General features: G+C 47.2%; 2 protein-coding genes across 4 annotated transcripts in view; one reads left to right on the top strand and one right to left on the bottom strand.

The window, feature by feature from the left end:
• Window positions 1–26211, bottom strand: part of LOC127602307 (golgin subfamily A member 7-like) — a 362070-nt gene that overhangs the window by 119109 nt on the left and 216750 nt on the right. The window lies entirely within an intron of this gene.
• Window positions 1–26211, top strand: part of unc5db (unc-5 netrin receptor Db) — a 293387-nt gene that overhangs the window by 151280 nt on the left and 115896 nt on the right. For both annotated transcript variants that reach the window (XM_052068215.1, XM_052068214.1), the window contains exons 3-4: window positions 10250–10393; window positions 20565–20668. In XM_052068215.1, coding sequence (XP_051924175.1) covers window positions 10250–10393; window positions 20565–20668 — 248 coding nt within the window. The remainder of the gene's footprint in view (window positions 1–10249; window positions 10394–20564; window positions 20669–26211) is intronic.

The following is a 26211-nucleotide window of genomic DNA, read 5'->3' as shown; positions in this document are numbered from 1 at the left end:
CACTGTGATAGACTGACAATGACGACCCGGAAGACCAGTAACATTTACTGACGGACCTAAAATAGGAACAGAACTCTAATTGAGCGATGACGGAAGCGTTGTTAAAATAACAACGGATTGACGGACTGACAGTTATTGTATTGCTTTGTCTTGAAATAATGACGGATTGACGATGACAGATGGGTGGTCCAGCCGCTGACTGATGACGAAACACTGACCGGCAAAATTTACTCAGGTGCCCATATCTGGTAGTTGATAGCTAGCTAGATAGATAGATAGATGGATGATTTGATTTTTAGATGGATTCAACAAGTTAAGAACTTTTCTAAGTTGAAGAGAAACAGATCAAATGGTTTACTCTAATGAGCCTTGTCAACACTGTTCTGACAATAAACAAATACGGATGACAGATGACACAATGGCAACACTCAGCGCCGTCTGTCAGGCAAGCCACCTGTCAACACTTTCTGTTTCAACTTGCTTGCTGTGTTACAATGCTTACCCCGCCTCCCTCTCCCACAAGCCCTCAGATTTCTTTCATTCTGTTTGTTTTTCTCCAAATAGAGGCTTGTGCATTTTACACTATCATGGAAAGTAATTGATTATTATTTTCTCCACCATCTCTCTCCCCCCACCCACACACATACACACGTGCCCACACACTGTCAATGTGTGAACCCTCAGCTGTGAGGAAATTATGAATTATGTTTGTGTTTCACTCTCGACTGATAGGCTGTGACGAAGAGGTGCCAGCCGGAGAAAGATTTAAAAAAGAAGCAGACACACTTAACGAATGCTGTTTTGTTCAAGTAAACGTAAGCTACATAAATACTGCACTTTTTTCATTAAAATAGTTCTAATATTTGACATAATAATACCAATAACTGTCAAAAGATGTACATACTTAAAATGCAGGGAGGAGCATGGTATATCTGAAATATTTTGAACAAATTAAAATATTTTTTATTGTCACATGATGAATAAAGCTTTGCAGGATGAACATTGTATCGTACAACTGTACTCATTTGTGTTTGCTCTTTTTTCTAAATGTATATTTGATTTGAATTGTTGACTTCTTGACCTGTCCCTCCCTGAAGAGACCGTTTGCATGCAGATTGCGCCTTATAATGTGAAGCGTCCAATGTATGAAAAAAATGTACAAAATAGCCATTCATTGAAGGTGCGCCTCATAATCCAGTGCGTCTTTTAGTGCAGAAAATACGGTATTATTAATCTATGCACACTGTGATTGGTTGTTCATAGGCAACAGTTACTGTATATCAAACACTTTGCGGTTGGAACTAGGAAACAGGGAACTGGGAAAAATCTGACTTCCCACCCTCCTCGAATGCAGCATGATTTCCCTGATTACTTTCTCTTTGTCCGGTCGTTGTTTCTGCCAGGCGTCAAATACCCTACTCCTGCCATGTTCCCACTTCAGAGTCCGTTCTCAACTTTGATTTGCTACTTTGGGTCTTGTTTTGTGGAGATCTGTTAATTTTGTGGGGGGGTTTTATTCCAAATGCCATCCATGCTCATTGTTTGTCTTTTTTGTTTTGGGAGGAGGAATAACAAGAAATACTTTTTTTTTTGTACATCCTGCACTCCTGCCTTTTCTCACTGCTTTTTTTGCTCTTTTTCCACCCTTTTTCCACCACCACCACAACCACAACAACCTGCAACCAGTGACAAATTCAGAATGTTAGTAAACAATAGTTGACACGATACTGGAGCATGACTATCGCTGATAACCTTTCGTCAAGGCAGAGTCCAAATTTCTAGTCATGTAGGCTACTGATCAAAAGCAATTCTGGAAAAGAAAAGAAAACGAAAGCCGACTGCTGATGGATGGGAGCTATCTATTACTGTGTTGGTTTTCATTATTTTGACCGAACACCTAGCGTAGTAGACCAAAGCATGCTCATCATTTCACTGTCAAAAGAGCAAACTCTATGTGTGCCAATAATACAAGCAAAAGAAAACTAAAGCACAAGCAATGTTGACTTTATTAAGGTAATAGCCCATCTAACAGCCTAACCAGCTGTAAGTCAAATAGCATCAGTCACCACGTGAAGCAATAGGCTCGTATATCACTGCCGCCAGGCTGAAAATTTGTACCTCCAAAATCGTCACTTTTCATGAGACCCCTCACCCCCAAGACAGCATGTTTGTTCAACCATTAAATTTGCATCATCAAAGAGAGCAAACCATTTTTCGAAACTTCAGATTGCTCAACGGAGAGAGAAAAAGTACTGACGTTCTCTACTTGAGTTAAAGTACAATTGCTTGTGTAAAAAAAGTAAAAATACTCATTCAAATAAATACACAAGTAGAAGTAAAAAAGTACAGTCTCTGAAATATACTTTACAAGTAAAAGTAAGAAGGATCTTTCCTCCTACGTTACATATTTAATTAGAAGGATAATAAGTTAAAAAATTGTCAAGAAACAGGAAACCCAAGCCTCAAAACTGGCCCATGATTAGTTTTAACGATAACGTGATGAATGGAAGTATTGACTCTCCTCTTGGAATCACTTTGCTTTTTTAAACCAACTGCTCTCTCACTCGAACACTTATGGTGCAGTACTAATGAAACAATTATGAGTATACTCAAGATCAACGTTCCCTCAAATTGCACACGTGGGCAATTGCCCACTTCTCTCACCCTCTCTGCTCACACAGTGACAGCTGGCGCACACCACGCACACACTACATTTCCAAACCCATTCCTTTATTTCCATCCCACTTTAATCTACAAACAGGACACCAGATTATTCCCACTTCCGTGACAGTTTCAGTATTGGGTCCATTCAGGAAGTCCAAACATGAGCATAGTTTACGAGCCTCTTGAATTAGGCTTTCAAAGGTACAGGTAACTAGGAATTTTTGTATCTTATTTAATGGGATGTTTTCCATTATATAGGAATGAACAATGTGTGACCATAGCAAAAGAGAATGGCTGAATTAATTATGCTGAAAATAACCTATGTGCTAAAATTAAAGTACCGTAACAAACGTAGGCCAATTTTACTTGTGTCATAATTTTTATTTTATTTTTTTTTTTTGGATGTGACTGTGATCATAACATTTTACATCACGTACCTTGTTATGATCACAGTTTTTGGACAGGTGTGATCCTGGTTTGACCGCCATATGCATGTCTAATGTTGCTCATCGTCATCCAAGGAGTGCTCAGCAAGTTTGTGTGAATGCTCAGACGGATGGAAAATGAGAGGGAACATTGCTCAAAATGACTTTAATTTTGAATGTACCCACATAAAGATTTCATATTGAACAGACGTCACTTAAATAATATTTCTAAGTAATTTTAATTGGTCCTGTTTGACCAAAACATAGGACATTGTCATTTGAATACATTTTGAGGTGACTGTTTGTATACACGGCAGCACGGTGGTCCAGTGGCTCGTGCGCCCACCTCACAGCGCAGAGGTCTTGGGTTCAATCCCCGCTCCGGCCTCCTTGTTTGGAGTTAGCATAATCTCCCTGGGCCTGGGTGGGTTTTCTCCGGGTACTCCTGTTACATTCCAAAAACATGCACACTCAAAGTTGTCCCTCGGTGTGAATGTGAGTGTGAGCATGGATGGTTTGTTTGTCTGTGTGCCCTGCAATTGGCTGGCAACTGGTTCATGGTGTCAAGCACCCCCCACGACCCTTGTGAGGATAAAGTGGATCAAAAAATGGAAGGATGGATGGATGTTTGTGTACACAATGTTTGCTCTTAAATCTCATCTTTTTAGGATGTCACCAATAATTTATCATTATTTTAGGAAATACACTTCGCAGACAAGTGAAACAGTAACAATTAAGATCATTACAGCCTTTGCCATTTTACTTTGGCTCAATCTGAATAGCTCGAGTGAGGTTGTTTAAATATTGCACAATATTGCGTTTGCAACAAATTTTTCATGCCGTATTGATATTCACATTTGTGTGATGCTGTTAAATTAGTTCTGAAGTTTGACATACTTTCAAATGCACATCACTATCTTACGGTCGACACATATAGTTCTGAGCTCTATGGTATAGTATTTTTATTTTATTTTTTTATGGAGCAGACATGCAACTACAGTGTGAAGTAGTTTAGTCCCCTTCATAATTCTGGTATGCCTGTGTACGTCCAAAGTGCCCTTTACCGGAAAAAAAATATAAATAACGGTACTTAATGTATTTAATCATACCATATATACATATTTTAGAGGGCTTGTTTGAGTTGGAGTAAGGCAATTATTACGTTTTCTGTAGCATCATTGAAATGTATTGAGTAAAATTTTTCTGATGATCACCTGCCATGGCATTCTTGATGTGAATGATTCATACGGTTCAGATTTGGAGTGGAAAAGTGTGACAATTAACTAAACGTGATTTAGTCAAAAGAGATTCATAAGCATTATAACATATACAACAAATTGTCACGTTCCGTGCCTGCCAGCAGGTGGCGGGTTTTTTCCCTCTGCCTACTGCACACCTGCTCTTAATTCCAGGGTGATTATCAGGCCTTTTTAAAGTGGCTCAGGCAGCTCATTCACTGCCGGAGAATTCCACGCCGTGCCATATTCTCTCGTGCTCTATTTCGCTATTTGTTATTGACTCGTTGCCTTCTTGCCTTACGGCCGATACTCTTGTGATTCGCGTTTAGACTCTAAGATTTGTACTTATCGTATTTTCGCCAATTCAGGCCCTCCTCGTGTTTTGTTTTTCGCGAGCGTTTTCAGTTGTTTTTTCCTTCTGTGTTACTCCTGGTCCTTATTTGATCAGCGTTTTTTGTTACCGTTTTTCCCTGTCGGGCTCTTTCTGTTTTTTGTCATTAAAGACACTTTTTGTTTGACAAGATTTTTTCGTTGTCTGCTTTCCGGGGATCCAACCCTTTACTTCCTTGTTCTGCACGGAGCGATCTGTTATCGCTTCGGGCAGAACGTGATAGAATTCTCCGGCCAACATGGATCCCGCAGATATCGAGAAAATATTGTCCGCTCTTACCCGACAAGAGCAACAGATGAGTCAGCAGGGCCAAGCCATTTCGGAACTCCGAGGCGCGGTCTCCATGCTGGCTCATCGGTTCGACGAATTCGAACCTCGTTTAGTGCGGGTGGAGGAACGGAGACCCCCACCCTCCGGGGGCCGTCCAGCCACCCCGGAAGCGCCCCCCTCACATACCACTATGTCGAGGGAACCATCGCTTCCACACCCCCCTCGTTACAGGGGTGAGCATGGGCAGTGTGGCCACTTCCTTCACCAGTGCTCACTCATATTCGACCAACAGCCGTCCGTCTACGCTAATGATGCCGCCAAAGTGGCCTATGTGATGAGTTTGTTGACAGGTCCGGCGGCGTCATGGGCGATTGCGACCAGCGACGCCAAGCCGATTCTCCGATCGTCGTTCCCTGAGTTCGTGCCAGCATTTCGCCGGGTGTTCCACCATCCCGTGCGGGGCCGAGAGGCAGAGCGTCGGCTACTCGCCCTCCACCAGGGAAGGCGATCGGTCGCAGACTACTCTATCGAGTTCCGGATTCTGGCAGCACAAAGCGGATACGACGATCGAGCATTGTGTGGACTGTTTCGTCGCGGCCTGAATTCTCAACTCAAGGACGAGCTGGCGACCCGCGACCACAGCACCGACCTGGAGGAGCTGATCGACCTCGCTCTCCTCATGGACAATCGCCTGAGGGAGCGAAGCCGGGAGCGTGGGGGAGATCGTTTTCCGTTCCGACGCACTCCATACCGTGAGGAACATCGTGGAGTATTCCGGGAGACAGCACCCGCGGAGGAACCTATGCAGCTGGGAGGCAAAGACGTTGGTGGAGAGGAAGGAAGTCGCTGCAGGCCTCATTAGACCTTCACGTTCACCGTTAGGGGCGGGTTTTTTCTTCGTGGGAAAGAAGGACAAGACCCTGCGACCCTGCGTCGACTATCGTGGGTTAAACGAAATTACAATAAAGAATAGATACCCACTACCCTTGTTAGATTCCGCCTTTGCCCCATTGCAATCCGCCACCGTTTTCTCAAAATTAGATTTACGCAGCGCTTACCACTTGGTCCGTATCAGAGAGGGAGATGAATGGAAGACCGCTTTTAAGACCCCTCTGTGCCATTTCGAGTATTTAGTGATGCCTTTCGGGCTTACTAACGCTCCTGCCATATTCCAAAATCTCATCAACGACGTTTTAAGGGACATGATTAACATCTTCTGTTTTGTTTATCTGGACGATATATTGATTTTCTCCCGGTCTTTACATGAGCACCAGCAACATGTTAGGCTGGTGCTACAGCGCCTATTAGAAAACCGGCTCTTCGTCAAGGCAGAGAAGTGTGAATTCCATGTTCCCGTCATCTCCTTCCTGGGGTTTATCATTGAACGGGGTAGGTTGCGAGCAGACCCCATTAAGACACAGGCAGTCACAAACTGGCCGGTTCCAACTAACCGCAAGGAACTGCAGCGTTTTTTGGGGTTTGCAAATTTCTATAGACGGTTTATCCGTGGCTATAGTCAAAAGGCGCTCCCCTTAACCCGCCTTACGTCTGTTAAGACCCCATTTAAGTGGGACTCTACCGCGGACGCAGCATTCGCAAACTTAAAGGCGGCGTTTACCAGTCCCTCCGTACTTCAACATCCTGACCCTGATCTTCCCTTTATTGTAGAGGTGGACGCCTCGGATTCAGGGGTGGGGGCGGTGCTGTCTCAACGCTCTCCGATCGACCAGAAGCTGCAACCCTGCGCCTTCTTCTCCCGTCGACTCACAGCGGCCGAAGCCAATTACGACGTGGGCAACCGTGAACTGTTGGCTGTTGTCTCCTCCTTGCAAGAATGGAGAAACTGGCTCGAAGGGGCAAGGGAACAGTTCACGGTCTACACGGACCATAAGAACCTCGCTTACCTCCGTACCGCCAAGAGACTAAACTCCCGTCAGGCCCGGTGGGCCTTGTTCCTCACCAGATTCAACTTCATTCTCACATACTCCCCCGGGTCGAAGAATACCAAGCCCGACGCCCTTTCCCGTCTCCACGACCCTACGGGAGGGGATCGGCCCCCGGAAACCATCCTCCCGGCTCAGTGCATCGTGGGGGTCGTCCAATGGGAGGTTGAGCAGCGGATCCAGACTGCCCTGGAGGGGGTTCAGGTACCGGCGGGGTGTCCAGCGGGGAGACTGTTCGTGCCTCCGCCCCTGCGGTCTGAAGTTCTGCAGTGGGGACATGGGTCCAAGGTGGCATGCCATCCGGGGGTGAACCGGACGGTGCAACTCGTCGCCCAGCGGTTCTGGTGGCCGGAGCTCCGGAGCGACGTGACGGAATTCGTCAAGGCCTGCACCTCCTGCGCATGCGGCAAATCTTCCCATCAACCTCCGGCGGGATTGCTCCAGCCGTTGCCCATTCCGCCACGCCCCTGGTCCCACATCGCTCAGGACTTCATTACGGGCCTTCCCTCCTCCCGGGGTCGTACGGTCGTGCTCACAATCGTGGACCGCTTCTCCAAAGCGGCTCATTTTGTGCCCTTGTCCAGGTTACCGTCTGCGCTGGAGACCGCCAACCTCCTGGTCAAACACGTTTTCTGTCTCCACGGCATTCCAACTGACATTGTGTCGGATCGGGGGCCCCAGTTTGTGTCTCGCGTCTGGAAGCGGTTCTGCCGGTCCCTCGAAGCTACTGCCAGCCTGACCCCCGGGTACCACCCCCAGTCCAACGGACAGGCGGAGCGCGCCAACCAGGATCTGGGGGCGGCCCTCCGCTGTGTGTGCCTCCACCGTCCCGCATCATGGGTCGACCACTTACCATGGGTGGAGTATGCACACAACACCCTCGTCTCCTCCGCAACCGGCCGATCACCGTTCATGACCGCTTACGGCTACCAGCCGCCACTGTTCCCATCACAGGAGGGGCAGGTGGAGGTCCCTTCCATTCAGCACCATCTTAAGCGGGCCCATCACATGTGGAGAGAGGCCCGGGCTGCGTTGTCCCGCACTGCGACCCGGAACCGGCAGATCGCAGATCATCGTCGGCGTCCGGCCCCCTCATACGTGGTGGGACAAAGGGTGTGGCTGGCTACAAGGGATCTTCGCATGGCCGGCTCGTCGGCGAAGCTGGGACCCCGATTCACTGGACCATTCGAGGTCGAGGCCGTCATCAGTCCAGCTGCAGTCAGGCTCCGGCTGCCACCCACCATGAAGGTTCACCCCGTCTTCCACGTCTCCCTACTCAAACCCGTGTCTTCCAGTGACTTGGCTCCTCCTCCCACGCCGCCGCCACCTCCGCGGGTGGTCGAGGGTGGTCCAGTGTACACAGTGCGTGCCATCCTGGACTCTCGGCGCAGGGGCAGGGGTTTCCAGTACCTGGTCGATTGGGAGGGCTACGGGCCGGAGGAGCGGCAATGGGTGCCTCGCTCCTGGATCCTTGATCCGTCCCTTCTGCGCGACTTCCACACCTCTCATCCTTCCAAACCGGGGGGTCCGCCGGGAGGCGTCCGTTGAGGGGGGGGTACTGTCACGTTCCGTACCTGCCAGCAGGTGGCGGGTTTTTTCCCTCTGCCTACTGCACACCTGCTCTTAATTCCAGGGTGATTATCAGGCCTTTTTAAAGTGGCTCTGGCAGCTCATTCACTGCCGGAGAATTCCACGCCGTGCCATATTCTCTCGTGCTCTATTTCGCTATTTGTTATTGACTCGTTGCCTTCTTGCCTTACGGCCGATACTCTTGTGATTCGCGTTTAGACTCTAAGATTTGTACTTATCGTATTTTCGCCAATTCAGGCCCTCCTCGTGTTTTGTTTTCCGCGAGCGTTTTTAGTTGTTTTTTCCTTCTGTGTTACTCCTGGTCCTTATTTGATCAGCGTTTTTTGTTACCGTTTTTCCCTGTCGGGCTCTTTCTGTTTTTTGTCATTAAAGACACTTTTTGTTTGACAAGATTTTTTCATTGTCTGCTTTCCGGGGATCCAACCCTTTACTTCCTTGTTCTGTACGGAGCGATCTGTTATCGCTTCGGGCAGAACGTGACACAAATATGTTGGATTTCACTTGTCCAGTGATTACAATAGCTATGTCATGTATACCCACCATGCACCACCACTTTTTTTTTTTTTTTACGCCTGGCAGCGACATGGATCTGCCCTTGTGCCATTCAAATAGGTTTAACTGGTATTCATTTGATGTCTGCTCAATATTTTTCAAACTGTGCACCCACCGTGTGTTGCTCTTTGACTTGAGTAAGAGCTTGTCAGATTAAAGCATTATTTATCAGAGTGGCACAACCAAAGTCCCAGTGCATACAACGCGTCTTCCTTTTAATCCAACAGAGTGAATGAGGTCCTGTCGACGACAGAGACTCTGAGGAGTAATGAGAATGCACATATCTGCCTTAAGCCGATTAATCAGATTAAAATGTGTGCAGTGGCAATTTTAAACTTTGTGACAGAGTGACAAACACTTGTAAATTGTCTGAGGGGATTTTCTGACTCAATGTTTTCATTTCGTCCACTTCAGTGCATTTAACGTTACAAAAGCATTGTCCAATATGATATGGTGGCACTCGGACGTAGCACCCTTTTTGTTACATCACCTGCAATAGTCTCTTGCATTCTCTTGCATAGTCCTTCTACAAATGCCGTTTGAAGGGTTTCTGTACAGATGTTAAAATTATTCTTTAATGTGTTAAGTGTCCTTTTGGCTGTTACTTTGTACATTTGTACAGCTTGCTGGAATATAGAACAGAATAGGGTTTCTGCCTATTTCTTTTGATACTTTCAGAAGCAGTGTTTAGAATATTGAGATTTTGGAGGTGTGTGTGTGTGTGTGTGTGTGTGTGTGTGTGTGTGTGTGCGTGTGTGTGTGTGTGTGTATAAGCCTTTCAAAAAAATGTGCAGAACTATTCCTGTAAAACGGCGACCTAGTGGTTGACTGGCGACTGGCCTCACAGTACAGAAGTGCAGTGTTCGATTTCAGCTACATGCTTCATGTGTGGAGTTTGTGTGTTCTCCCTGTGCCTGCGTTGCTGGCAACCGGTTCAGGGTGTACTCCGTCTACTGCGCAAAGACGGCTGAGATAGGCTCCTGCACGCCCGCGAACCTCTTGAGGATGAAGCAGTTCAGACAAAAACACAACTTGTATTGCTGTTGTTGTTCCAGCCATAAAAAAAAGTCACAATGTGGATGTTTGCAGAAATCCATATGGAATCATTGTCTGAGGTGAATCTATTCTCACACAAAAATGTGGAAAGAAACCCTCAACATTTTCCTTTGTTTATAGGGCTTAAAGTGCGGGAGGTGATGATCAACGTGTCCCGTCAGCAGGTTGAGGATTTCCATGGCCCGGAAGACTACTGGTGTCTCTGTGTGGCATGGAGTCACTTAGGTACCTCCAAAAGTCGCAAGGCTACAGTCCGCATTGCCTGTGAGTATTTCAGCAATTCATCTCAAGTATATAACTTCATAGCAGCAGGGGGCCGAACTCAAATCACATGACTTGGACTCGAGTCAACACGAGTCACTGATTTTAAGACTTGCAACTTCTGTCTTATGAATTTTGAGCTCCGTGACTTGACAAGTCATTCATACATTCGAAAATCTGTTATTTGGAAAGTCACCTGTACACATGTGAGCGTTTCTTGAGCAAGTGTCACGGAAGAATGAAGTTTCCAAATATTTTGTCCGCATTAAAGCAGCACTTTTGTCACATCTGATTCGGAAGTGCTATTTCAAAGATTACCAGAACCTTTTTGATGCATGAAAACATCATGCGAGGTTTACCAACAGAAGATAAGAGCCGCATCTATAACATTTACCTTCATCTGTAAGATGCTTGGAAGATAGCTGCGTGAACTGTGAAGCTAAGCACTATAGGTTAGGTTTGACAGTTTAGGTCATCAACAGCTGGTCATATATAAAATCAATTTTCATGAGAGTTGTGCATTTTGAGTAGACCAAGTGACAGATAAGACACTACAGAAACTATGGCCTTGCACTTAACCCCCCCCCAAAAAAAACCCCAAAACAAAACAAAAAACTAACAGCTACCTGTATTTAAACATACTGTCACGTTCTGCCCGAAGCGATAACGATCGCTCCGTGCAGAACAGGGAAATAAAGGGTTGGATCCCCGGAAAACAGACAACGAAAGAATCTTTGTCAACGAAAAGAGTGTCTTTAATGACAAAAACAAAAAGAGCCCGACAGGGAAAAAACGGTAACACAAAACGGTGGTCAAATAAGGACCAGGAATAACAAAGAAGGAAACTACAACTGAAAACGCTCGCGGAAAACAAGACTACGCGAGGGGGGCCTGAATTGGCGGAAATACAATGAATACAAAATCTAGAAGCGAAACGCGAATAACAAGAGTAATCGGCCGTAAGGCAAAAAGGCAACAGGTCGAACGACAAATAGTGAAATCGAGCGCGAGAGCAATATGGCACGGCGTGGAATTCTCCGGCAGTGAGATGACTGCCGGAGTCTCTAAATAAAGGGGGGTAATCAGCCCGAAATTACGGGCAGGTGTGCCGATGGCGGAGGAAAAAACCCGCCACCTGCTGGCGGACACGCGACGTGACAGTACCCCCCCCTCAATGGACGCCTCCCGGCGGACTACCCGGTTTGGATGGATGTGCAGTGTGGAAGTCGCGCAAAAGGGACGGATCAAGGATCCAGGAGCGAGGCACCCACTGCCGCTCCTCAGGCCCGTAGCCCTCCCAGTCGACCAGATACTGGAACCCCTTTCCCCTGCGCCGAGAGTCCAGGATGGCACGAACCGTGTACACCGGGTCACCGTCGACGACCCGCGGAGGGGGCGGCGGCGTGGGAGGAGGAGCCAAGTCACTGGAAGACACGGGTTTGAGTAGGGAGACGTGGAAGACGGGGTGAACCTTCATGGTGGGTGGCAGCCGGAGCCTGACTGCAGCTGGACTGATGACGGCCTCGACCTCGAATGGTCCAGTAAATCGGGGTCCCAGTTTCGCAGACGTGCCGGCCAGGCGAAGATCCCTCGTTGCCAGCCACACCTTCTGTCCCACCACGTATGAAGGAGCCGGGCGCCGGCGACGATCCGCGATCCGCTGGTTCCTGGTCGCCGTGCGGGACAACGCAGCCCGGGCCTCCTTCCACACGCGATGGGCCCGCTTGAGGTGGTGCTGCACAGAGGGGACCTCCACCTGCCCCTCCTGGGACGGGAACAGCGGCGGCTGGTACCCGTAGGCGGCCATGAAGGGGGACCTACCAGTGGCAGAAGAGACGAGGGTGTTGTGCGCGTACTCCACCCAGGGTAAGTGGTCGACCCAGGATGAGGGACGGTGAAGGCACACACAGCGGAGGGCCGCCCCCAGATCCTGGTTGGCACGCTCGGCTTGTCCATTGGACTGGGGGTGGTACCCCGAGGTCAGACTGGCCGTGGCCCCGAGGGACCGGCAGAACCGCTTCCAGACGCGGGAGACGAACTGGGGCCCCCGGTCCGAGACAATGTCCAGTGGAATGCCGTGGAGACGGAAGACGTGTTCGACGAGGAGGTTGGCGGTCTCCAGCGCCGACGGCAACCTGGACAAAGGCACAAAATGAGCCGCCTTGGAGAAGCGGTCCACGATCGTGAGCACGACAGTTCGACCCCGGGAAGGCGGGAGACCCGTGACGAAGTCCAGGGCGATGTGGGACCACGGGCGAGGAGGAATGGGCAACGGCTGGAGCAGTCCCGCCGGAGGTTGATGGGACGACTTGCCGCAGGCGCAGGAGGTGCAGGCCTTGATGAACTCCGTCACGTCGCTGCGGAGCTCCGGCCACCAGAAATGCTGGGAGACGAGTTGCACAGTCCGGTTCACCCCGGGATGACACGCCACCCTGGACCCATGTCCCCACTGCAGAACTTCAGGTCGTAGGGAAGGAGGTACGAATAGCCTCCCTGCTGGGCACTCCGTCGGCACCTGAACCCCCTCCAGGGCTGCCTGGATCCGCTGCTCAACCTCCCACTGGACGGCCCCCACGATGCACCGGGTCGGGAGAATGGTCTCCGGGGATCGATCCCTCCCCGCAGGCTCGTGGAGACGGGAAAGGGCGTCGGGCTTAGTGTTCTTAGACCCGGGGGAGTAGGTGAGGATGAAGTCGAACCTGGTGAGGAAGAGGGCCCACCGGGCCTGACGGGCGTTTAGTCTTTTGGCGGAGCGGAGGTAGGCGAGGTTCTTATGATCTGTGTAGACCGTAAAAGGTTCCTTTGCCCCCTCGAGCCAGTGCCGCCACTCCTGCAAGGCGGTCACAACTGCCAACAGTTCACGGTTGCCCACGTCGTAATTGGACTCGGCGGCACTGAGTCGACGGGAGAAGAAGGCGCAGGGGTGCAGCTTCTGGTCGACCGGAGAGCGCTGGGACAGCACAGCCCCCACCCCCGAATCCGAGGCGTCCACCTCCACGATAAAGGGGAGATCAGGATCAGGGTGCTGTAGTACGGGGGGACTGGTGAACGCCGCCTTCAGGTTTGCGAACGCCGCATCCGCGGTCGGATCCCACTTAAATGGGGTTTTAATGGACGTAAGGCGGGTTAAGGGGAGCGCCTTCTGACTGTAACCGCGGATGAAGCGTCGGGAGAAGTTGGCGAACCCCAGAAAGCGCTGCAGTTCCTTGCGATTGGTAGGAACCGGCCAGTTAGTGACTGCACGCGTCTTAATGGGGTCCGCCCTTAACCTGCCCTGTTCAATAATGAACCCTAGGAAGGAGATGACGGGGACATGGAATTCACACTTTTCTGCCTTGACGAAAAGCCGGTTCTCCAGTAGACGTTGTAGCACCAGCCTAACGTGTTGCTGGTGCTCGTGTAATGACCGGGAAAAAATTAAAATATCGTCAAGATAAACGAAACAAAAGATGTTAATCATGTCCCTTAACACGTCATTGATTAGATTTTGGAAAACGGCAGGAGCGTTGGTCAGCCCAAAAGGCATAACCAAGTATTCAAAATGACCCAGGGGGGTCTTAAAAGCCGTCTTCCACTCGTCACCCTCCCGGATGCGAACCAAGTGGTAAGCGCTGCGTAAGTCTAATTTTGAGAAAACGGTGGCTGACTGTAATGGGGCGAAGGCAGAGTCCAGCAAGGGTAGCGGGTATCTATTCTTAATAGTAATCTCGTTTAATCCCCGATAGTCTACGCAGGGTCGCAGGGTCTTGTCTTTTTTCCCTACGAAGAAAAAACCCGCCCCTAACGGTGAACGCGATGGTCTAATAAGACCTGCAGCGAGCGAGCTGTTGATGTACTCCGTCAATGCCTCGCGCTCGGGTTGGGACACCTGATACAGCCGCGAGGTCGGCAACGGAGCGCCCGCCTGCAGGTCTATAGCGCAATCGTAGGGGCGGTGTGGAGGCAAAGAGCGGGCACGATCCTCGCTGAACACCTCCTTAAGATCCCGATAGCAGTCCGGCACTCCGTCAAGGCAGATCTCCTCGGGGGGTGTGACACGTTCATGCTTCCCGACGGCCGATTGTAGACAGTGCTGGTAACAATACTGGCTCCAGCTGTCTATCGCTGGGCGCGCCCAGGAAATCACGGGATTGTGTGTCTTAAGCCAGGGTAATCCGAGAACGATCGGGGCGTTGCGAGACCGCATCAAGTAAAAACGGCGGTGTTCGACATGGTTGCCGGACAGTAGAAGTTTCAACGGCTCCGTCCTATGCGTAACTACCGCCAGGAGGCGCCCATCAAGATCACAAACCCGCTTCCTATCTATCAACTTCTCCACGGGACAACCCAGCTCGGATGCGAGATCGGTGTCCATTATACAGTCATCTGCCCCCGAGTCTACCAGAGCCCGAACCCGCCACGACCGGGACTCCCCAAATATCTCCCCCTCGAGCTCAAGTCTGTTGGGGTGTCCAGGCCGCGAGTCGACTCGCCTAGACTCGAAGGGGGGCGCGCGAGGTCGTGACTCACAGTACTCATGGTGGGCAGGGGGTGACGACCCCGGATGGCTGGTTGCGGCGTGAGGAGATGGTGGAACGCCGTCAGTCGTCGCTCGCTCGCTGAAAAGACGCTTTCTTTCCTCCGCACCAACGTCCTTGCCTCCCAGCTGCATCTGTTCCTCCGTGGGTGTTCGTCGGAACTGGGACCGATCACCTCCACGCTCCCGGCTTCGCTCCCTCAGGCGGTTGTCCAAGAGGAGGGAGAGGTCGATTAACTCCTCCAGGTCGGTGCTGTGGTCGCGGGTCGCCAGCTCGTCTTTGAGTTGAGGGTTTAGTCCGCGGCGAAACAGACCACACAACGCCCGATCACCATATCCACTCTGGGCGGCCAGGATCCGGAACTCGATGGAGTAGTCTGCTACCGATCGCTCTCCCTGGTGGAGGGCGAGTAACCGGCCCTCTGCCTCTCTGCCCCGCACGGGATGGTGGAACACCCGGCGGAACGCTGCCACGAAATCGGGGAACGAAGTACGGAGATTCGGCTTAGCGTCACTGGTCGCAATCGCCCACGCCGCCGCCGGACCTGTCAACAGACTCATGACAAATGCCACCTTGGCGGCGTCATTAGCATAGGCAGACGGCTGTTGGTCAAATATGAGAGAGCACTGGTGGAGGAAGTGTCCACACTGCCCGTGCTCGCCCCCGTAGCGAGGGGGGTGTGGAAGCGATGGCTCCCTCGTCATAATGGGATATGAGGAGGGCGCTTCAGGAATGATAGAACGAACCCCGGGGGGAGATGGTCCCCGCTCCTCCACCCGGACCAACCGAGGTTCTAAATCATAGTACCGATGAGCCAGCATGGAGACCGTGCCGCGGAGTTCCTTAATGGCTTGGCCCTGCTGACTCATCTGTTGCTCTTGTCGGGAAAGAGCGGACAAAATCTTTTCGAAGTCTGCGGGATCCATGGTGGCCGGAGAATTCTGTCACGTTCTGCCCGAAGCGATAACGATCGCTCCGTGTAGAACAGGGAAATAAAGGGTTGGATCCCCGGAAAACAGACAACGAAAGAATCTTTGTCAACGAAAAGAGTGTCTTTAATGACAAAAACAAAAAGAGCCCGACAGGGAAAAAACGGTAACACAAAACGCTGGTCAAATAAGGACCAGGAATAACAAAGAAGGAAACTACAACTGAAAACCCTTGCGGAAAACAAGACTACGCGAGGGGGGCCTGAATTGGCGGAAATACAATGAATACAAAATCTAGAAGCGAAACGCGAATAACAAGAGTAATCGGCCGTAAGGCAAAAAGGCAACAGGTCGAACGACAAATAGTGAAATCGAGCGCGAGAGCAATATGGCACGGCGTGGAATTCTCCGGCAGTGAGATGACTGCCGGAGTCTCTAAATAAAGGGGGGTAATCAGCCCGAAATTACGGGCAGGTGTGCCGATGCCGGAGGAAAAAACCCGCCACCTGCTGGCGGACACGCGACGTGACACATACATACATACTTGTAAGTATACATTGACCTACATTGAGTTCTATTCTGGTTGTGAGAGTCGCTGCCATGTTTTGTGTGGCAGGGGCCTCATACATTTATAGGATGCACATCAACCTTACAAGAACTAAATTAAACCACAACCTACAGAATGCACAAAGTTAATACATCTTATTCACCCACACACATACACGATTAGATTTGGGAAACAGATTGGCACAACAAATGTCGTTTTTAAAATCTGATAATTACACTTTTACTCCCACATACAGCATGTTTCAATATTCAGCATATTTGTGCCAGTGATAGATTCATTAGTAGCTGTAAACACTGATGCAAAGTTTTATGACTCGCATTCTTCTAAATAAGGGATGGGCAACTTAAGTGATGGAGGACGACACACTTTTTCATAAGTGCTACTGGGGGGCACATTGGATCAAGCACATCTGAATCAGACGTGGCAGAAACTGCCGTTTTAAATTTGGACAAAATACAAGCATATGTGGAAAGTACTAATGCCTGTCTAAGAAATACACTATCCTAATCCAACTACAAAAGGGTTGGAGCAAAATAACCACATATAGTACCGTCTTTTTTTTCCCAGTGCAATGGGCTCCCTTGCATAAAAACTACCACTCAAGGACAGCACAAAACTGCTGAACAGGATACCACCATTACGTCCAAGAACTCATTTTGTCACAAAAATCAACACACTAAAATTTTTCAAATCATTCCGCTACTCTTTGTCCTGCATATCACTCCAAATCCACAAAAAGAGAGGGAGTCCTCAGGAGACCTCTGATGTCGTCCGTGAATCTGCAGTTATTTTGACTAACAGCTGTTGTCTTAACATTTGAATTTACTGTAATGTCATTTGAAAAATGAACCACAAAGTGGTTCATTTTTGGGCTCTAGAAGTAATTCAGCCACACAGACTCACTCCATTTATTTCGCAGTGACGTGACAACCTCTCCATTAAATGAGATTGAGGACCGTCGCCTCTTATTCCCAAATTATATCTACCCTCTGCTGCCTCACTACTCTGGCGATATGAGATGATAGAAAGAGTCCCTGCACGGGGGACCATATTGACTTCCGTAAAGGCTGTGCCACGTGTCGTCTTTTTTGGAGGGGAGAGGTGCTAGACATCATTCAATGTCATCCTTTCTGGTCATCCCTGTTCCATCACGGATCATTTCGTTCAAATTAAAAGTCACATTTGTTTCAGTCATGTGAATGAGTACATATAAAAATCTGATTTAACAAAAATAAATTAATAAATTGTGCATCACGCCCTGCAGTGTGAACAGAACAGAAGGCCCAGCGTAAGCACAACTAAGACATGTCTGCCATCTTGTGCTGATTTGTGATATTGCAACTTAAACTACTAAATTTGATTTTTCGATCTTGGACTATTGACATTGACCACTGCTCAACAAATTGTTCCTAAATTTCCTGGTCAGAGATCAGATTTGATCGCTCAAAATCATGTGCCTGCACGTCAGGGTTTTGTGGAGTTGACAGACAGAGTAGTCTGTGTTTTCAAAACGGCAGCTGTGATTCATTGAGGAACTGTCTCTCGTGAACCCAGATCCCACCAACTTTCTCAAGCATTGTGCTTCCTGCATTTTCTGGACACACCATGGAGCCCAAGAAGTTGCTGACAGCCGAGGAGGGAGATGACGGGGTAATTTAGGGGTGTTCACACGGCAACTTTTGCTCCAATGCAGCACCGGTGCCCCCGTAGAGCGTTCACACATACAAAGTTATACTGGTGTAGACCCTGAAAAAAGCTTGAACTGGAGCAAATTTAACCCTGCTCAAGGAGGTGGTTTAAAAATGTGCTCCGGAGTAAATGCTCGTTTGCGGGGCAGCACCGATGTAAAATGGTATGTGTGAACGCTACAGGGGTAGTCTCGCTACGCATGAGAAGATTTGATTACATATGGGTAGAATGTGTTGCTCTGTTGTACTTCCGTCATCCTTCCTTTTGTAGAGACTGGACTGTCTCGTAGTTGTTTGTGTAGTTTGTTCCTCTGTTGTGTGTTCACAACCCCCCCCCCCCCCCCCCATAGAATTTATTTTGTGATTGCCTCTCTTGATTTTCTGTTTGGCGCATTATGTTTGCTTTTCTGAGTGTCATCGAAGTCATCGTTGATTTACGTTTTCGGGGGCGGTCATTGAACGCCTCTCGAGACCGAGAAGAAGGACGTGCCTGTAGCTGCTTGAGTTAAACAAATTAATAAAGTGTACAGTATGTTTTAAAAAGAACCAACACAACAGCTCTTTGTTTTATTTCCGTATTAATTTTATTAACTATCCTATTGCACGGCCGCAGAAACTGCCGTGTGAACGCAAGTGAGGCTGCAACGGGGAAAACACGCTTCTTTTTCGTCAGCAGCTTTTTACATGTGTACGCTCCACAAAATTTGCACCGGTGTAAGATATATCGCAACAAAATAAATCGGTGCAGCACCGATTCAAATGTGTGCCGTGTGAACACCGCTTTTGTTGGAGTTTTTTTGGAGCAGTTTTCTGCTGTCCAAATGCAGCAGAAAGCCACCCGGGCACTAGTGGAGAAGATGAAAGTGTTAAGGTTCCAAAACACTGAGAAAAATAGGCATCTGTTGGAGCACCGGATAGACGGGTTCGGGCAACACTGCAGGATCAGTGACTTAATCAAATCGGGGTTTGATTAAGTCTCCTCCCCCCAGGTGGGGGGAGGAGCTTGATTTTGATGCAAATGAGGGATGCCATGAAGATTGGCCAGGAAAAGGCTACTTCCATCCTTCAGTGGCACACAAAAGCGCAAACGCCCCGTTACACCCAAGTCTATCTGTGCAAAGGCGAACAGAATATCAAACTCCACACACTTAGACAGAGAAATAGCGCCCCAGAAGTTTAGCTATATACTTTATGAGCACTGAGGGACTATTGACAGACATTCTTACAGACATTCAATGTCATTGCCATTTCAGAAACCTGGATCAACGCAGAAATAAGAATTAACTGAGCGAGATGGTTATAAAATTTCATATACAGTAACCACCAACTAAACAAAACTGTTTGAGGTGTGGCTATCTATGTTGACAATACCTTGGAAATTAAAGATAGTGGAAGTTATGACACAGGTGGTTGGGAATCTTCTTCCATGTATTATAATATAGCTGTTCTTGGAAAATGTGACACATTTTATAAGTAGCTGCATATATAGAGCGCTGGTTCAAGTAGGTCAGGCATGTCCAGCTCCGGGCCTGGAGGGCCACTGTCCTGCCTGTTTTCCATCTCTCTGGGCTGCAACACACCTGATTCAGATGAGCAGCTCCTCAGCCAGCTCTGAAGCAGCATTAGAACAATCCTGATGATTTGAATCAGGTGCGTTGCTCCTTGGAGAGCTGGAAAACAGGCAGGACAGCGGCCATTGAGGACCGACTTTGGACACCCCTGAAGAAGGTTCTTGATCGAACAAATGAATGGATTTCCACTTTCAATAATGAATGGAAGCCACAGAATTGAATATGACGTGAAGAGTGCTTATGATACTCCTTTGACCTTATTAACAACATTTTATAATAAACACTGTCCAATTAGAGAAATAAATCAGCAAACTATATACAAAATGACCATGGTTGACTAAAGGTTTCCAAAGAAATTACAGGGGGATTTTATAAGTCTGAAAAAAAAGTTGAATTGTTGTCTTAACTTAAATTTTTTTTGTCTTTTTTTTCCCTCACAGTCATCCGAATAATATTTAAAAAGAAACTGTCGTGCAATCTCTAAAAATGTGGAATTAAAGAATAGATTAATGAAAAAAACGTTTATGATAATTATACATATATATATTTTTCTTTCCAGCTCTTGTATGCAAAGAACTGGTTGTGACCTTTGTAGAACTTTTTCAAAACTCATTTAGTGCTGAAAGCCACATTTTGACTCCCACACTCATGTTTCTTACTGAATTGCAGCAATGTCAATTGTGCGATTGTTTTGATGGCCCAGTGCACTCTTCATGAGCTGCTATCCGGTTATGTCCTCGAAACCCCCTTGTAAAGAGATAATCGAGCACAGGGCCATAGTCGAGTGGGTTTTGAAGGTCATGGCACACAGGGGCATGGCGGCTATTTTAAGGTGACCGGATGATGCAAAAATGACCGTCACACTTGACACCTGACAGTTGCCTCTTATCTCCCCACACAGACCTAAGAAAAAACTTTGAGCAGGACCCCCAGGGGAAGGAAGTGCCAATCAATGGGATGATCGTTCTGCACTGTCGCCCTCCGGAGGGAGTTCCTGTGGCAGAGGTATGACGGACACTCTTCTTTCCCTGTCTCCTGAAAGACGAGAAGCAAATACTCCCCCTGAGCGCAGCAGATTTTAATCAAGTGTCTCGCGTGATTCATCAAGATTAGACTCAGAAACCCGGAGAGTCGGTGGCACCGTCTTTTCTGCTTCCTGTGACCTTTAGGAGATTGATATACTCGTTTGAGATCACCAGTACCAACACTTGAAGGGATATAAAAATGTTTTCTCCACAGTGACCGAGTCAGCAAAGGTAGCGGGAATAACATGAAACCAAACTGTCTAAATGCCAGGGCACTTCTGAGAGTCTTGTGAGATTCCACTGTGAGAAATATAGAGACAAGTGAAATAGGTTTTGGAACTGACTGAGCCGTGACGGGAAATGGGAAATTGTTTTGACCTTATCAAGTTGGGTACTCTTACTCTTATGTGGGTAAGATTTCTCTTGACTGAATTTGCACTTCTTAATCAGATGTGATATGTCACATTTATAGTCTTTCTCATGTCCCATTTTGAAATACTCTCTCCTTGCATATATATCGTTAACACGTGTTTATCGGGAACTTTTTCTCTCTCTCCTCACTAGACACAAATTAGGGCCACAAATAATTTGGGGTATTGTTAGGCTCACATACTATATATAATCCGAATAACAATAATTTTATAGGCCAATCCAGCTAAGTGTATTTTAATGTGCATGTCATCGTTCAGCTATCGAGGTCCTTTGGGCAGATGTATGCTTGTGTTGTTTACATGGTAATGACTTACTCTTAGAAATGCCGTAATTGTGTCAAAAATGAATTATTGTATTGCCTTTATCCACACACACACACGCACATGTACCGTGTATATATATATATATATATATATATATATATTAAAAAAAAATCCTCATCTCACCCCTCGGGTGGTGTCCGTCCCTCATTCAGCTCGGGTCCTCTACCAGAGGCCAGGAAGCTTGAGGGTTCTGCGCAGTATCCTTGCTGTTCCCAGCACTGCACATTTCTGGACTGAGATGTCCGATGTTGTTCCAGGGATCTGTTGCAACCACTCATCTAGTTTGGGGGTCACTGCCCCGAGTGCTCCGACCACCACAGGCACGACTGTCACCTTTACCTTCCAGGCTCTCTCCAGCTCCTCTCTGAGCCCTTGGTATTTCTCGAGTTTCTCATGTTCCTTCTTCCTGATATATATATATATATATATATATATATATATATATATATATATATATATATATATATATATATATATTAGAGCTGTCAGTTTAGCGCGTTTTTATTGGCATTAATTTAAATGAATTTTAACGGGATTAAATTTTTTTCTCGCGAGATTAACGCGGCACACGTCACAAGCGGATGTTACGGTGCTCTATAAATACACCAGAAACAAAGCAACAAGCGCGCTGCAGAAGTCCATGCCCAGGTCTGTTTTGCCAGCCATGGCAGCGCGAGAAACCGAAAATGGATACTTAAAGAGTTTATAAATGCAAAGTTTACTTTTAAAAAGTTGCCAGATTGCTCCACTGACAAGACCAAAGTTACCTGTTCTTCTCTCTCTGTGTATCATACAGGTATACGATGTATGCCACTGACGCGATTGTTACTTATTTGGAACTATTTTGCGTGGACGGTTACAGCGTTCCGTGTCCATATAAATAGAGCGGGTGGAGCTTCTCTGTGTTCGTCTGACAGTGACAGTGCGCTGCTGTTGTAGCGACCTCGCGAAAATCAAACGTCTCCAGTGTTGTCATCGAACCAAGTGTAGTCATCCGAAATGAAAAAAAAACGTAGAGAGACTTCCGCGCAAGAAGGACCAACATAATCAACATAGCATGACTGTGTTAGGGGGAGTGAAACCCCCCTCTTTCAGAATGGTTTGCCCCACCAGCACGGGGAAAGTGCTTGATCTTGTTTGTACGGGCGGCAGTTTTGAACACAGCGGCACATAAGGAACACTGGTGTCCGGGGTCTCGTTATTCTCCAACAAACATACAGAAACAGACTGCTGTGTTCAAAGCAAACTTGAGAAAAACGAAGTATGCAACCATGGTTTAAATCCACTACAGGCTGAGTACTAGTTTACCTTAGATGTGCACTTTATAATGTTATATTGCTCTGTTTTGATTTCATTAAAAAAGCTGTTAAAGCAGCTGTTGTGTGACAAAATATTTTTTTTCACAGTTGTTGATGGACAGTAATATTGTGTGAAAGATAATGTGTGAACAACTGCTCCAAGTGAAAAATGTTCATGTAAAATTGAAAATTGAAATTGTTATTTCAGTAAATATTTGCATTTGGCGCATAGAAAACTGATTCATGATGCCAAGTTGATGAGAACATTAAAATGGGGAAAAATAGGACAAAAAATGTAAAAGGAAATTCAGAAACGATAAAAAATGTGCGTAATTACGATTAATTTTTTTGTTCATTTGAGTTAATTATGACAGTTGCATTTTTAATTAGATTAAATATTTTGATCGTTTGACAGCTCTAATATATTTTTTTTTAAAAATCCTCATCTCACCCCTTGGGTGGTGTCCGTCCCTCATTCAGCTCGGGTCCTCTACCAGAGGCCAGGAAGCTTGAGGGTTCTGCGCAGTATCCTTGCTGTTCCCAGCACTGCACATTTCTGGACTGAGATGTCCGATGTTGTTCCAGGGATCTGTTGCAACCACTCATCTAGTTTGGGGGTCACTGCCCCGAGTGCTCCGACCACCACAGGCACGACTGTCACCTTTACCTTCCAGGCTCTCTCCAGCTCCTCTCTGAGCCCTTGGTATTTCTCGAGTTTCTCATGTTCCTTCTTCCTGATGTTTCCATCACTTGGGACCGCTACATCCACTACAACGGCTTTCCTCTGCCCTTTATCTATGATCACGATATCTGGTTGGTTCGCCATTACCATCTTGTCAGTCTGGATCTGGAAGTCCCACAGGATCTTCGCTCTGTCATTCTCCACCACCTTCGGAGGTGTTTCCCATTTTGACCATTTTGACCTTCCAGTCCATACTCCGCACAGATGTTTCGGTAGACTAAGCCAGCCACCTGGTTATGGCGTTCCATGTAGGCTTTCCCTGCCAGCATCTTACACCATGCAGTTATGTGTTGGATCATCTCAGGTGCCTCTTTGCACAACCTACACCTTGAGTCTTGTCTGGTGTGGTATATCTGGGCCTCAATGGCTCTGGTGCTCAGGGCCTGCTCCTGAGCAGCCAGGATGAGTGGTTCTGTGCTGTCCTTCAGGCCAGCCATCTCTAGCCACTGATAGGACTTCTTGAGATCAGCCACTTCAGTTATGGTCCGGTGGTACATCCCGTGTAGGGGCTTGTCCTCCCATTATGGTCCCTCTTCCAGCGCCTCATCTTCTGTTCCCCATTGTCTGAGACATTCTCTGAGTACGTCATCCGTTGGAGCCTTCTCCTTGATGTATTCATGGAGCTTGGATGTTTCATCCTGGACAGTGGCTCTCAAACTCACTAGTCCCCGCCCTCCTTCCTTTCGGCTTGCGTACAGTCTCAGGGTGCTGGATTTGGGATGGAACCCTCCATGCATGGTTAGGAGCTTTCGGGTCTTAACGTCCGTGGTCTGAATCTCTTCCTTTGGCCACCTTATTATTCCTGCAGGGTATCTGATCACTGGCAGGGCATAGCTGTTTATTGCCCGGGTCTTATTCTTGCCATTGAGCTGGCTTCTTAGGACTTGCCTCACTCGCTGGAGGTATATATATATATATATATATATATATATATATATATATATATATATATAGGCGGCCCGGTAGTCCAGTGGTTAGCACGTTGGCTTCACAGTGCAAAGGTACCGGGTTCGATTCCAGCTCCGGCCTCCCTGTGTGGAGTTTGCATGTTCTCCCCGGGCCTGCGTGGGTTTTCTCCGGGTACTCCGGTTTCCTCCCACGTTCCAAAAACATGCGATGCAGGCTGATTGAACACTCTGAATTGTCCTTAGGTGTGAGTGTGAGTGCGAGTGGTTGTTTGTTTCTGTGTGCCCTGCGATTGGCTGGCAACCGATTCAGGGTGTCCCCCGCCTACTGCCCGAGGACAGCTGGGATAGGCTCCAGCACCCCCCGCGACCCTTGTCAGGATCAAGCAGTTCGGAAAATGGATGGATGGAGGTATATATATATATATATATATATATATATATATATACAGTATACACACACACCTCTTCCTACGAAATTAATTGGTTCTAGAAGAAATTTCTTAACTACAAAATTTTGTAAGTAGTGACGTGTTTTCCCTGTAAACGCCCGAATTCGTTTCAAGCCCCTCCCTCATAAACTAAGTGTATTTGATGTGTGTGTCATCATTCAGCTATCGAGATCCTTTGGGCAGATGTATGCTTGTGTTGTTTACATGGTAATGCCTTACTCTTAGAAATGCCGTAATTGTTTCAAAAATTAATTATTGTTTTGCCTTTATCCGCACACACACACACACATGCACACACATGTACCGTGTGTATGTGTATATATATATATATATATATATATATATATACACACACACACACCTCTTCCTACGAAATTAATTGTTTCTGGAAGAAATTTCTCAACTGCAAAAATTTGTAAGTAGGGACGTGTTTTCCATGTAAACGTCCGAATTCGTTCCAAGCCCCTCCCCCATAAATTCAGACATGAATGTTTCCTAAAGCATAAAAATGCATCAAAATATGTAAAAAATGCAGGTTACAATTAGATTATTGTACATTAAATACGAGTTGTGCATAATGTAAAAAACAAACAATAGAGTTAAGAATACAAATGATGGTCATTTAACTTTAAACTGCGTCATTATTTTTTTCCCCTCTTTAGTTCATGTTCTCTCTCAGAAGTGGTCTTTGCCTGGTGTTTTGTAAAAAAGTGATCCAAGGATGTTCGCTTTTGTCGGCTTTTAACAATACAATACTTTAAAAAACAATAAAATGTGCAAGGCGAACATCAGCATGGTGAGAGATCACTCGACTGGTAAACACTTTTTCTGGGTGATTCACAATTACGTAAAAATAACGAAACACCTCACGGCCCAAGGGTCGAATGATGAGGACGCTGCATCGACACAGATCTATCTACACATACGGTAGAGGTCCCTCTTAGCCAATGGGATGCCAAGATGATGCTCGGTAATAGCCAATAGCAGAGCGCTTCTAAGTGTGTTGCATTCAGGACACTCTGAGCTGCGAGTATCAGCTTATTCTGTATTTTTACCTTTCGTATCTTGAATTTTCTTTCGTAACAAGAGGCATTTGTCGTAACTAGAAAATTTCATTTGAAGAGACGTTCGTAAGTCGAGGTCCCACTGTATGTATAAAATGGCTTCTACCACCCTCAAATCGGTTTATCATTAGTCATCAGGTACTACATACCAATATTTTAGATTCAAAGTGCTTTACATGCCATTTAATTGCTTGTGCGTGTTGATGATAGATTTTAGCATTTTAATCATCACCAATGGGAAATACAAGTGGGCTTCCCTTGGACAAAGATCGCGAGATAAAATCATCTCAGCGGGATCAGTCTTCGC

Source organism: Hippocampus zosterae, chromosome 6 (assembly GCF_025434085.1).
Source record: "Hippocampus zosterae strain Florida chromosome 6, ASM2543408v3, whole genome shotgun sequence".
Taxonomy (NCBI): domain Eukaryota; kingdom Metazoa; phylum Chordata; class Actinopteri; order Syngnathiformes; family Syngnathidae; genus Hippocampus; species Hippocampus zosterae.
The sequence above is the reverse complement of the archived record's forward strand: the minus strand, read 5'-3'. Positions and strand labels throughout refer to the sequence as shown.